The sequence below is a fragment of the Ceratocystis lukuohia genome (genome assembly GCF_044167205.1).
Source record: "Ceratocystis lukuohia strain C4212 chromosome Unknown Supercontig5_pilon, whole genome shotgun sequence".
In the NCBI taxonomy this organism is placed as follows: Eukaryota; Fungi; Ascomycota; class Sordariomycetes; order Microascales; family Ceratocystidaceae; genus Ceratocystis; species Ceratocystis lukuohia.
The window spans coordinates 2,924,694-2,939,043 of record NW_027263524.1 but is presented as its reverse complement, the minus strand read 5'-3'; the positions used below and the strand labels follow the sequence as shown (position 1 = coordinate 2,939,043).

At 45.9% G+C, this 14,350-nt stretch overlaps 2 protein-coding genes across 2 annotated transcripts; one reads left to right on the top strand and one right to left on the bottom strand.

Annotated features, from left to right (window-relative positions):
* Window positions 1–1,650: 1,650 nt before the first annotated feature.
* On the top strand, window positions 1,651–5,070 carry HOO65_050621 (uncharacterized protein; the record flags this gene model as incomplete). Its single annotated transcript, XM_071000969.1, has 1 exon — window positions 1,651–5,070. The coding sequence occupies one exon, from the start codon at window positions 1,651–1,653 to the stop codon at window positions 5,068–5,070; it is 3,420 nt and encodes a 1,139-aa protein (XP_070858680.1).
* A 2,663-nt stretch (window positions 5,071–7,733) lies between these two features.
* Window positions 7,734–10,523, bottom strand: HOO65_050620 (uncharacterized protein; the record flags this gene model as incomplete). The annotated part of the gene is made up of 1 exon (XM_071000968.1): window positions 7,734–10,523. One exon carries the CDS (start codon window positions 10,521–10,523, stop codon window positions 7,734–7,736), a length of 2,790 nt encoding a protein of 929 aa, XP_070858679.1.
* Window positions 10,524–14,350: the final 3,827 nt, after the last annotated feature.

The following is a 14,350-nucleotide window of genomic DNA, read 5'->3' as shown; positions in this document are numbered from 1 at the left end:
GTTCAAGTTCGAGACTTAGGTTACTGACAAGTGGGGCCAGTATGACTATTTTATTGGCTGGATATTTGCTAATTTAGGCATGTGATTGGTTCAAATGCTTCGTGGCAGGTGGGGCGTTAAATTTTCAGGTGCGAGTAGGAAATCGTCATGGGTGCGAATAGGAGCACGCACTCATGATTTTGAAGACTTGTTGGTAACTAACTACATTAAAGATCAAAGCGAACGATTTAGAGGCATAAGCAGTGAACAAAGCATCGCCAAGCCGCTTAAAACCTTCGCAGTGTAACAACACGCTTTTGAGTCGCATAGGGATCGAGACGCGATGCGCTCAAGAAAGAGGCCAGACTGTGACAGGCCATTAAAAACATGCGCCGCAAACAAACAGAGGAAAAAATCTCACTCATCCCGGTGGGATAAGTAGCTGGCGCAACAAAGCCGCCGGCCAACGAGGATAAAGCAAACAGTCCTGCGAAGACAGCCTAGGCTTCCTTGGAGGCTGCAAGCATAGATAGCGGAAAGAAGGCCCCCTTCCTTCGTATATATAGCCAAGATGACCGCAAGAGAGTCAGCAGACATCCAGAGTGCTACTGCTGCCGCTAAGTCCCACAAGATCTCCAAGTAGTGTCTCTCATGGTGCCTTCTTTAGTGATATTAGCACTGTTATTTGCCTTGCGGGGATTCTCACATAGCTGTAGGATCAGGAAGCTGCGGAGGATTCTAGAATAAGCCGATTGTTTCCTTGCATGACACGGTTTTGACAGACGAACGCGTTCGGATGGATAACTCATATAATTGGTTGTGGGTTATTCTTACTTTGCGTCTAAATATTGTGATGGCACGGGTCTAGAGGAAACTTGTTATTATATCCAATTTTAGACTGAATGCGCTTTTTCTATTCTTTCAGATACTGGCATGCAATGCGCGATGGACAACAGTGTAATTCTAACGAAGGTGTAGTTAACCTCCAAACTTTGGCGGCAGGTAGTGTAATATGCACGCAAGAATCTCCAATATCGTTGCTCCTCTCTCAACTACTGCTATAATCACTCAAGAATGTAGCTTATCCTAATGTTACAACCTATGACATGCAAACCCCCAAGATACTCGCTGGTGTTTCCATAGTAAAGATGAGGAAAAGCTGTAAAAGACTACTACTACTACATGGGTGTACCACGTCAGGTGCAGGCCATAATGTCTAATTTAATGCGATATCAAGCTTGCCTGTACAATATTATTCATTAGCCTAAAGTTCGAGAGGTGAAGAAACTACACTTGGTAGCAAAAACTGCGAAGAGAAAATGTCTTAATTTACACATTGTGCGCTTGTGCTTCGTGCTGGGCAAATGCTGTTGGTCTGGAGGCAAATTTTAGACGCAAATGCCTGAGGAATCGGAGGTGTTGGCCTTCGTCAACTCGGATGATTATGGTTTTAGCCCAAAGTGTAGACAAAAGAAAGGAAGATATGTAGAGGAAAGCCTTACATACACAGACTGAGATGTATAAGAACGAGGCTCTGGCGATGTGAACTGTCTTGTATTTCCCCCTCCTTCTACGGCACAACTTCTTTTCTAAATCTTCTCTGCATTCTGCTGTGTGAATTGGATTCAACCTTGTGTTTGCTTCTGTTTTCCTGCTTTTGCTTGATTCAAAATGAAGTCTTCTTTGTTTTTCGCCTCTTGCCTTGCCGTGGCTATGGCGGGAAGTATCGAAACGGTCCCAGATATATCTCCCGATACAACCCTTTTGGCATCTGGCGGCTCACAGGAGCCTACCCTGCCTTCCAACCTCGCCGAAGTCCCCATCTACAAGGTTCCCTATGCGGAACATCTACTTGACAACGTTAAGACTCCGGAAGACTTCAAGGCTTTGCCACCGGTTACTTTTTATCTGCACGGCTCCAAGGTCAGCGTAAACCCTTGGTTTTACTACTCTTCTCGTTTCAAAGACGTGCCTGCATTTGCTCAGTATGCTATCGATGAGGCTTCTGAAGCCTTATCTTCTGTCAAATCTCTTTCTGCAGGCATGCCCGCTCTTATGCCTTACATGCCTGTTTACCAAGTCCCTTACCGCGAGGAGCTTCTGCAAAATGTCAAGACACCCAAGGATCTAGAGGCCCTGCCAAAAGTAACGATCTATATCCATGGTGTCAAGGCCGAGGCAGACCCTTGGCTCTACTACTCCCACCGCTTCAAGGACCTACCTGCCTTCGCCGACTACCACCACGTCGCAAAGGAAGACTCGGCCTCGAACAAAGCCCCCTCTGCTGCGGAGACTGCTCTTACCTTTGGGGAGGATGGATTGCCGACTAACCTGGACTCCATCCCTCTCTACAAAGTAGACTATCCAGAGGATCTTGTTCATAAAGTTAAGACTCCCGAGGATTTCAACAGGCTTCCGCAAGTGGTTTATTACAACAATGGATCCAAGATTGAGGTTAGCCCATGGATTGTTTACGGCAATCGCTTCGCCGGCTTGCCCGAGTTTTCTCATTATTCTCCTATGGGTTCTATTGAAGATCCCCTGCCTGCTTACATTAGCCAGATTCCCTGGTACAATGCCAGCTATCCGACACACCTCATCGAGCAAGCCAAAACTGAAGAAGAAATTCTGAAGCTTCCAGATGCCGTAGTGTATCGGCATGGTGTACCTATAGATATTCCTGCCTGGATGATGTTCATGCTCGGGGACTTCGATAAGACTGCTACGCAGCATCAAGCGATTCCTGTTATGAAGCATAGTAGCGACATTACCGTTCCACCTCTGCCCCAGGAACCTTCTGCCTCCCAGCTACCTGAGCAACCTGAAGCAAAGTTGCCTGATAACCTGGAAAGTTTGGTATTCCACCAGGTTCCTTACAACGAGAAGGTTTTTGACAGCATTGACAGCTTTGAAGACTATCTTAAACTGCCTAGTGTCATTGTTTATGTATATGGCAAGATGTCTACTGTCCCAGCCTGGGTCTACTACTTCAATCGTTTTATGGGACTGGAGACGGCAATTCCTGACAATGAAGAAGAAGCCAGTCAAGACAACCATGATATGGAATCTAAGAGAGATGTTATTGATGAATATCTGGAAGATTCCCATGAAGGGCCATCCGAAACTATCGACCGCGGCCCGGATGCGGCTCAGATTACTCTGCCCCCTGATCTGAACGAAAAGTCTTTTTGGCAGGCGCCTTACCCTATGAAGCTTCTCGACAATGTCCGTAACTTGGAAGATCTCATGAATCTTCCTCCTGCTTTAGTCTACATTTATGGTCACTCTACCAATATGCCGGCATACATTGTGTTTCAGGACCGCTTCAAAACCTTGGCCGAACCTCAATATTCAACTCCTACCAACACGCCAACTATGACTGGGAATGAGGATTTGCCCGCTATGATTACTGCTGCCCCAGACTCGAAATTACCTGATAACTTGAAAGAACTCGAATATTATTACGTCCCTTACGATATGAGGCCTGTCGAAACGGCAAAAGGTCCAGAAGATTTCAGATACCTTCCAGATGTCATTTACTACCACTACGGAAGGAAGGTTGTCATTCCTGCTTGGATGTACTTCACCGATAAGATAGATGTTATGGCCTCAACTAGGCCAGGCTTTGATATATTTGACTTTTTTAACTCTCCTGCTACTTCTACTGCCCACCGTCCACTTTCGCTTTCGCCAGGAGGTCCTCTCGTAGCCCATAAAGGTTCAAATGAGCAACCTACCGCTTCCCAAACGCTTGGTCCTATCATCACTAGTGCTCCAGAGTTCAAGCTGCCCGATAACCTGGCTGAATTGGCGTTTTTCCAGGTACCCTACGACCAGAGCCTTATCGAAAATATCCGCAACGTTGAAGATCTGATGAATCTTCCTCCTGCTGTAGTTTATATATATGGCCACTCTACCAATATGCCGGCATACATTGTGTTCCAGGACCGCTTCAAAACCTTGGCCGAACCTCAATATTCAACGCCAACTATGACTGGGAATGAGGATTTGCCCGCCATGATTACTGCTGCCCCAGACTTCAAATTACCCGACAACTTGAAAGAAATCGAATATTATGACGTCCCTTACGATATGAGGCCTGTTGAAATGGCAAAACATCCGGAAGATTTCAGATACCTTCCAGATGTCATTTACTATCACTACGGAAAGAAGGTTGTCATTCCTGCTTGGATGTACTTCACCGATAGGATAGACGTTATGGCCTCAACTAGACCAGGCTTTGATATATTTGACTTTTTCAACTCTCCTGCTACTTCCACTGCCCACCGTCCACTTTCGCTTTCGCCAAGAGGTCCTGTCGTAGCCCATAAAGGTTCAAATGAGCAACCTACCGCTTCCCAAACGATTGATCCTGTTATTACTAGTGCTCCAGAGTTTAAGCTTCCCGATAACCTGGCTGAGTTGCCGTTTTTTGAGGTTCCCTACGATCAAAGTCTTATCGACAAGATTGAAAAGCTTGAGGATTTCATAGGTCTGCCAGACTGCACAGGCTATACATATGGCCGCAAGACTGTTATCCCGGCCTGGATGAATTTCCATAAAAAGTTGATCGAAGTATCCAAAGGCAGGACTTCATTCGCTGCACATGAGTTCTTCGCCACTACTTTCTCTGCTTCATCTTCCTCGGGTCCTTCCATCGTACCTCGTGCAGATGTAAACGACCAACCCGCCGTCACTGGAGCCCCTCAGGCGACCGCTGCTTCTCAGACAAGCTATCACGTTGCTGCTGCGGGCGGTAAGATGGATCTGCCTGATAACCTACACGACATTCCTAGATTCGAAGTTCCCTATGATATGAGCCTTCTCGACAATGTCAAAACAGCAGAGGACCTGGCAAACCTCCCGGATGCCATTGTTTTTGAATATGGCGATATGAGGCGTGTTCCTGCCATTCAGCGCTTTGCTTCGAAGCTGCTGGAATTGATAGAGTGTAGCACCATCTCCATTGATCCTCTTGACATCTCCAAGCCTGGCCCTGGTCTTGCCACAGAAGAGTCTCAAACTTCGACTACCTTCAGCACCATTATTCGCACTACTTTGAGTGCATCTCCCAATACCAGCAACAGTTAAAAGCAATCTCTCTGAAAATTTTAGACTAAGTTGGCTTTGCCGCAATAGCTAGAGCTTTGGTAGTTCGGCTACAGCATTATCTGAGATATGGCATGGTATAGCGATCATGCGAGTGTTCAAAACCAATGGTAGTAGAATACGTGGGATATAGAAGAGGCTAAGTGTACTCTGGCGGCAATCGCACTGACAAGTTGTTTTTTATAGTTTGTTTTCCTGTTGTTTCTTATGGCATTAGCATTTACTTTCTGGTAATTAATAAACTTCTGATTACAGCAGCTTTGCATTTCAACGGGCCTTGGTTCTATTTGCCTGTAGACAGAGACCTCGAAAGGTTTGGATGATATCTTTTCCAGATGGAAGGCACTTGTCGTCCTATTCTAGGGCTCTGGGCCGGGAATTCCTCGTCTTGTCATCCTTCTATTCTTCGCCTTCTTAAGGCGATATAATGTCATATCACAAACAACGGCTTTGCTTTTATTGCTCTGCACTTTTCATGAGTCTATACAAGTATATGTTGGCAGTTGTCAGAACATGACTAAGCAGACATGGAAGAAAGGACACGTGACTGTAAACCCAAGTATCTATATCTCATAGTCGAAGTACTCAGGGTGGACGAAGGAGAGAGGAAACAATCAAGACAAGCAATTCTACAACAGCAGTAACCTAAGTTAGGGTTACCAAGATTGCTGACCCTGATCCAGTTCCTCCAAACACTAGGGTTAGTATCAGACATCAAGGGTCTTCCAAGGCCCATGTGCTTGAGCTAGAACATGGTAGTGATGTAGGTATATATAAACCGGCTGAGATCCGCCCCTCAAACTAGACTTAGATAAATACAGAACAACTTCAATAATCACTTTTTCCTTCTTCCGCTTCTTCACAGGAAATTTAGTACGTCCTCCTACTATCTACTGTTATATGTGGCGATATAAGGAAGAAAGGAGCCTAGACCATATCCCTTTAAGACAAAACTTAATTCTGCCATTGGTAATAGGGGCGGTGTTTCCTAGGTTTGTTGTGCATCGCCTTAAAAGCATGTTGATGATTTGGTTGTTCATGGCTCCAAGTTCAACTAGATACAGCTATAATTTTGGGTGTTCCTATTCGCACCACGATGGTTTCCTACTCACACCTGAAAATTTAATGCCCCACCTGCCACGAAGTAATTGAACCAATGACATAACCTATTTGACAATAATCTAACCAATAAAATGGTCATATGTCGTTTAAAGTGGAACCAAACTTGACACTACAACCTTCAGTGAAGATGAATCAAGTGTCTTTCCATTATCTCAGTCTGTCTACGAAAGTCAAAGAATCATCCCATCACCATCCCCTGTTATACAGCTGATTCTAGACCAAAGCTCCCGCTGTATAATTGCATCAATATGGCGCCAACTCAGTCAATTGGAGTATGGCAACAGCCTTGGGGCGATGGATCAGCGGGATATGGAGACAATTCAAGATAAAGAAAAGACGACAAAACGGCAAATAACACTGCTAATATCACTAAAGAAGGCACCACAAGAGGCACTGCTTAGAGATCTTGTGGGACTTAGCGGCAGCAGCAGCGCTCTGGGTGTCTGCTGGCTCTCCTGCTGTCATCTTGGCTACCTATACAAAGTAAGGGGGCTTTCTTTCCGCTATCTATGCTTGCAGCCTCCAAGGAGGCCTAGGCTGTCTTCGCAGGACTGTTCGCTTTCTCCTCGTTTGCCGGCGGCTTTGTTGCGGCAGCTACTCATCCCACCGGGATGAGTGAGATTTCTTCCTCTGTTCGTTTGCGGCACATGTTTTTAACGGCCTGTCACAGTCTGGTCTCTTTCTTGAGCGCATCATGTCTCGATCCCTATGCGACTCAAAAGCGCGTTGTTACACTGCGAAGGTTTTAAGCGGCTTGGCGATGCTTTGCTCACTGCTTACGCCTCTAAGTTGTTTACTTTGATCTTTAATGTAGGTATCAACAATTCTTTCAAATTATCGCTGTATCTAGTTGAACTTGGAGCCATGAACAACCAAACCACCAATATGCTTTTAAGGTGATGCACGACAAACCTAGAAAACACAGCCCCTATTTCCCGTGGCAAAATTAAGGATTATCTTGAAGGGATATGGTCTAGAATTCTTTCTTTCTTATACGGCCACATACACTTGTATATACGCATGAAAATTGCAGAGCACAAAATGCAAAGCCGTTGTTTGTGATATCACATTATATCCCCTTGAGAACACGAAGAATAGAAGGTTGACTGTACGAGGAATTCCTGACCTAGAGCTCTAACAACAAGTGGCTTCCATCTGGAAAAAGATATTGTCCAAACCTTTGGAGGTCTCTGTCTACAGGCAAATAGGACCAAGGCCCGTTCAAATGCAAAGCTGCTGTAATCAGAAGTTTATTAATTACTAGAAAATACATGCTAATGCCAAAAACAAACAGGAAAGCAAAGTATAAAAAAACAGCTTATTAGTGCGATTACCGCAGGAGTACACTTAGCCTCCTCTACATCGCACATATTCTACTACCATTGGTTTTGAACACTCGCATCATCGCTATACCATGCCCTGTCTCAGATATTGCTGTAGCTGAACTACCAAAGCTCTAGCTATTGCGGCAAAGCCAACTTGGTCTAAAATTTTCAGAGAGATTGCTTTTAACTCTTGATGGTCTAGGGAGACGCACTCAAAATAGTGCGAGTAATGGTGCTGAAGGTAGTCGAAGTTTGAGGCTCATCTGTGGCAAAATCAGGTCCAGGCTTGAAGATGTCAAGAGGATCAATGGAGGTGGTGCTACCCTCCACCAATTCCAGCAGCTTCGAAGCAAAGCGCTGAATGGCAGGAACACGCCTCATATCGCCATATTCAAAAACAATGGCATCTGGGAGGTTTGCCAGATCCTCTGCTGTTTTGCAATTGTCGAGAAGGCTCATATCATAGGGAACTTCGAATCTAGGAATGTCGTGTAGGTTATCAGGCAGATCCATCTTACCGCCCGCAGCAGCAACGTCATAGCTTGTCTGAGGAGCAGCGGTCGCCTGAGGGGCTCCAGTGATGGGGGGTTGGTCGTTTACACCTGCAGGAGGTACGATGGAAGGACCCAAGGAAGATGAAGCGGGGGGAGCAGTAGCGAAGAACTCATATGCAATGAATGAAGTTCTGCCTTTGGATACTTCCATCAACTTTTCATAGAAATTCATCCACGCTGGGACAACAGCCTTCTGGCCATAATAATAGCGAGTGTAGGCTGGCAGACCTATGAAATCCTCAGGCTTTTCAATCTTGTCAATAAGACTCCGATCGTAGGGAACCTCAAAAAACGGCAATTCAGCCAGGTTATCGGGCAGCTTAAACTCTGGAGCTTCAGTGATAACAGGATCAATCGTTCGAGAAGCGGTAGGTTGCACAATTGAACTTCTACGGGCTATGACAGGACCTCTTGGCACAAGCGAAAGTGGACGGAGGGAAGTAGAAGTAGCAGGAGAGTTGAAAAAGTCAAATATATCAAACCCTGGTCTTGTTGAGGCCATAGCCCCTATCTCGTTGGTGAAGTACATCCAAGCAGAAATGACAACCTTCCTTCCGTAGTGGTAGTAAATGACATCTGGAAGGTATCTGAAATCTTCTGGATGTTTAGCCATTTCGACAGGCCTCATATCGTAAGGGACGTAATAATATTCGAGTTCTTCCAAGTTATCAGGTAACTTCGAGTCTGGGGCAGCAGTAATCATAGCAGGCAAATCCTCATTCCCAGTCATAGTTGGTGTGTTAGTAGGAATTGAAGATTGAAATTCGGACAAGGTCTTGAAGCGCTCCCGGAAGAAAATGTATGCCGCCACATTGGTACAAGTGCCATAAATGTAGACTTTGGCAGGAGGAAGATTCATGAGATCTTCAAAATTGCGGACATTGTCGAGAAGTACCATAGGGTAAGGCGCCTGCCAATAAGACTTTTCGTTCAGATCAGGGGGCAGAGTAATCTGGGCCGCATCCGGGCCGCGGTCGATAGTTTCGGATGGCTCTTCATGGGCATCTTCCACATATTCATCAAAAACACCTCTCTTGGATTCCATATCATGATTGTCTTGACTGGCTTCTTCTTCATTGTCAGGCATTGCCGTCTCCAGTTCCATAGCACGATTGAAGTAGTAGATCCAGGCTGGGATAGTAGACATCTTGCCATATACATAAACAGTGACACTGGGCAGTTTAAGATAGTCTTCAAAGCTGTCAATGCTGTCAAAAGCCTTCTCGTTGTAAGGAACCTGATGGAATGGCAAACTTTCCAGGTTATCAGGCAACTTTGCTTCAGGTTGCTCAGGTAGCTGGGAGGCAGAAGGTTCCTGGGGCGGAGGTGGAACGGCGATGTCGTTACCACGCTTCATAACAGGAATCGCTTGATGCTGTGTAGCAGTCTTATCGAAGTCCCCGAGCATGAACATCTTCCACGCAGGGATATCCACAGGTACACCATACCGATATACTACGGCGTCTGGAAGCTTCAGAATTTGTTTTTCAGTTTTGGCTTGATCGATGAGGTGTGTCGGGTAGCTGGCATTGTACCAGGGAATCTGGTCAACGTAAGCAGGTAGGGGATCATTAATAGAACCCATAGGAGAATAGTGAGAAAACTCGGGCAAGCCGGCGAAGCGATTGCCGTAGACATTCCATGGGCTAACCTCAATCTTGGATCCATTGTTGTAATAAACCACTTGCGGAAGCCTGTTGAAATCCTCGGGAGTCTTAACTTTATGAACAAGATCCTCTGGATAGTCTACTTTGTAGAGAGGGATGGAGTCCAGGTTAGTCGGCAATCCATCCTCCCCAAAGGTAGGAGCAGTCTCCGCAGCAGAGGGGGCTTTGTTCGAGGCCGAGTCTTCCTTTGCGACGTGGTGGTAGTCGGCGAAGGCAGGTAGGTCCTTGAAGCGGTGGGAGTAGTAGAGCCAAGGGTCTGCCTCGGCCTTGACACCATGGATATAGATCGTTACTTTTGGCAGGGCCTCTAGATCCTTGGGTGTCTTGACATTTTGCAGAAGCTCCTCGCGGTAAGGGACTTGGTAAACAGGCATGTAAGGCATAAGAGCGGGCATGCCAGCAGAAAGAGATTTGACAGAAGATAAGGCTTCAGAAGCCTCATTGATAGCATACTGAGCAAATGCAGGCACGTCTTTGAAACGAGAAGAGTAGTAAAACCAAGGGTTTACGCTGACCTTGGAGCCGTGCAGATAAAAAGTAACCGGTGGCAAAGCCTTGAAGTCTTCCGGAGTCTTAACGTTGTCAAGCAGATGCTCCGCATAGGGAACCTTGTAGATGGGGATTTCGGCGAGGTTGGAAGGCAGGGTAGGCTCCTGTGAGCCGCCAGATGCCAAAAGGGTTGTATCGGGAGATATATCTGGGACCGTTTCGATACTTCCCGCCATAGCCACGGCAAGGCAAGAGGCGAAAAACAAAGAAGACTTCATTTTGAATCAAGCAAAAGCAGGAAAACAGAAGCAAACACAAGGTTGAATCCAATTCACACAGCAGAATGCAGAGAAGATTTAGAAAGGAAGCTGTGCTAAAGAACGAGGGGAAAATACAAGACAGTTCATATAGCCAGCGCCTCGTTCTTATATGTCTCAGTCTGTGTATGTAAGGCTTTCCTTTACATATCCTTCTTTCTTTTATCCATACTTTGGGCTAAGACCATCATGATCCGAGCTGACCAAGGCCAACACCTCTGATTCCTCAGGCATTTGCGTCTAATATTTGCCCACAGACCAACAGCATTTGCCTAGCACGAAGCACAAGCGCACAATGTGTAAATTAAGACATTTTCTCTTCGCTACCAAATGTATTTTCTTCACCTCTCGAATTTTAGCCTAAAGAATAATATTATACAGGCAAACTTGGTATCGCATTAAATTAGAGATTATGGCCTGCTACTGACATGGTCCGCCCATGTAGTAGTAGTGGTCTTTTACACCTTTTTCTCGTCTCTCCTATGGCAACACCAGCGAGTATCTTGGGGGTTTGCACGTCATAGGTTGAAACATTAGGATAAGCTACCTTTTTGAGTGTTTATAGCAGTAGTTGAGAGAGGAGCAACGATATTGGAGATACCTGCGTGTATATTACACTACCTCCCGCCATACATCAGATAGGGCCAGCAAAGTTTGGCGGCCAACTACACCTTCGTTAGAATTATCCTGTTGTCCATCGCTCATTGCATCCCAGTATCTGAAAGAAAAAAAAAAGCGCATTCAGTCTAAAATTGGATAAAATAACAAGTTTCCTCTAGACCCGTGCTATCACAACATTTAGACGCAAAGTAAGAATAACCCAGAACCAATTGTATGCGTATCCGTCCAACCAAACGCGTTTGTCTGTCAAAACGGTGTCATGCAAGGAAGCAATTGGCTTATTCTAGAACGCTACGTAGCTTCCTGATTCTACACCCATGCGAGAATCCCCTGTAAGGCAGTATCTTATTCAGCTCAAGTGCCGACGTTTAGCCGTCAACAAAGGGACGTGCTTTTGAGGCTATGCCTGAACATGGATGTGGACCAAGCTTCTTTCTCCTAAGTATTGCCACTTGGGACGTGTCCAAAATGAATTCAGAGCGCTAAAGGCAAAGCCGTTGTTTATAATATTATATTGACATGCATAAGTGTCCGTGGCAGGCACTTTTCCCTCCTAAATCCCATATTCCGTATGACCAATTGATTGTTGTCATTAAATGTTAACCATCAATACAGAGGCTAAAAGTATTCTTACTCTTCAAGCCTTTCAAATACTCCAAAACTCGGCGTTTGAGGCGCTGACCTCATCGCTTTCAATCGTCTCGACTATCCGATCTTGAGCAGCAGATTACTATCAGTTCATTCTCAACCTAAATTCGCATGGATCATCCCCCCGACTACGTGGTGTAGAAGAAATGACCGATCAATGGCTTGTTGACCACAACAGACTACCAGTTAGCACACCTTAGGCTTCAACCCTTGATGAGCGACAACCAGGCCTCGAGACATGATTTTTTTTCGAAAATATGATCACCAGAGAGCCCTGTGCGAAGATGTAATCATCATCTATAATGTACATGTATAGTGATCGAAACAGTATAGCGAGTGACACGGAAGAACCTCAACCTACACCTTCTCTATTTGATCAACTGATTCTCAACCACCCAGCATGTCACAGTCTAATTATGAGGCTAGAATGCTTCTGACCCTTCAGGCCCTTCAAAATAGCCCAAAACTAAAGCTCTAATGTGCTGCAGCGATATATATAGCCAACTGAACAACCCTATGGCGTCAGCAGAAGGGCATCGAAGCCCGAGCCGATATTATGCCTAAATCACACAGGCTATCTGATCCAGCGGAAGAGATGGTTATTCACTTTATTCTTGACTTAGATTCGCGATGATCCCCCCCCCCCCCCCTCTGTGTGGTGTAAGAGGAATGGCTGATCAGTTGCTTGCAGACCACGATGTTGGGCTTCAAACTTCATCAGGCGGCACACAGAGCTCAAGACATGTTTGTTTTTCCAGAAGTATAACTACCAGAGAGTCAAGTGTGTGGAGACCCAGCTATTATCCATAGCTGGTTCATACTTGTGGTGAACACAATTGCAAAGTATGGCATCTGATCAGATGATATCTATAATTGTGAGACAGACTTTGTGATGGGCATGATTCATAGTGGAATGGCCATCACAGGCACAAATAAGTGTGGGGGCCAAAAGTTGGTGCAGCCTGGAAACCGAGAATGGATCGCAGTCATTCAAGTGATTAATGTAGATGTCTGAGCGATCCCGCCATTTATCATCGGCGTAGGCCAATATCACCCCCCACTACCTGGTCAAAGACCTTGAACAGGCGAATGAGACGCAAAAAAAGCGCCAGTTGACAAAAAGAACCCGACTACAGAGGAGAGGGGTAATGGCAGTAGAGGAAGGAAATCAAGCAATTGATCGAATGGATGTGGATGCGTAGGTAGCGGTCGAAGAAGGCCGGTGCGACTGAGGGTTCAGTATTATGGTGTCTGCGGCAAGCCTAGTCAGAATGTAAGAACATGTCGGGCGGTGGTTGGGACATCTGGGGAAGAGTATAGTAAATAGTTCGGGTTGATTAACTGGTTTTTCACGTTTCAATTGTGATTTCTAGGAAGAAGGTTGAGATTTCTGTTTCATTCGCTCCGCATGTACGTTAACTAACTAGTTTGTGCTTCTGGCGAACGCAATCGGGAAGTATGGCACACGATTAGAAGATTTCTACAACCTTGATGAGACTGGCTTTATGATGGGCATGATTCAGAACGGGATAGTCGTCACAGGCACAGATAGGCGTGGAAAGCCAAAGCCAGCTCAGTCTAGAGACCGATGATGGGTTACAGTCATCCAAGCGATTGATGCAGATGGCCAAGCGACCTTGTTGTTTATCAGTGGTAGAGGCCCATATTGCCTCGCCAACTGGTCTCGAGAAAGCAACATCCCGGGCGATTGGGTTAGTACGACGACCCAGAATAGCTGGTCCGATAACAAGACTGGTCTCAAGTGGCTTAAGCACTTTGATGGGTGCACAGCCAAGCGATCAAATAGCCGCTATCGTCTCTACATCCTCAGTGGCCACAAAAGCCGCCACTCCATCGAAGTCGAGAGATATTGTGAGGACAATAAGATCATCGGGCTTTGTGTGCCACCTCGTTCGTCTCATCTGCTTCAGCCCCTTGATTTTGAGTGCTTCAACGTGCTTAAGAACGCTTACGGCCAAGCAATAAAGCATCTGATCAGATGCTCTGTGACCCACGTTTCGAAGACTGAGCTCTTCCCAGCATCCTACGCCGGAAAGAACTCGACTACAGAAAAAAAGGGGCAATGGTAGTAGAGAAGGGATGATCAAATGATGTTGGTGCGCAGGTCGTGGTCGAATCGTCGAGAGGTGGCGGTCGGGGAAGGCCGGTGCGACCAGGGATTCAGCATTGTGGTGTCTGCGGCAAGCCTAGTCACAATGCAACAACATGTCGGGTGGTGATGGAGACATCTGGGGAAGAGTATAACGTAATTTACAAGCGAACGGGACAACTTCCCAAGACCCCTTGCATTCATTAATCCACTGCGATATAATAACAACAAAAGTCTATTTAAAATAACCACAGTTACATTTGCCAGACGATCCTACATCTTCTAAACAGGCGTTATGACCTGTCTTCCCACAATTGTCACAGTGCTGAATGCCCGCCGCAGCGTGCTTCGACTGGCCACTGTTCTGTCGCATTTCTTGAGCCACCTGCCAATCAACATCCTTTTAAGC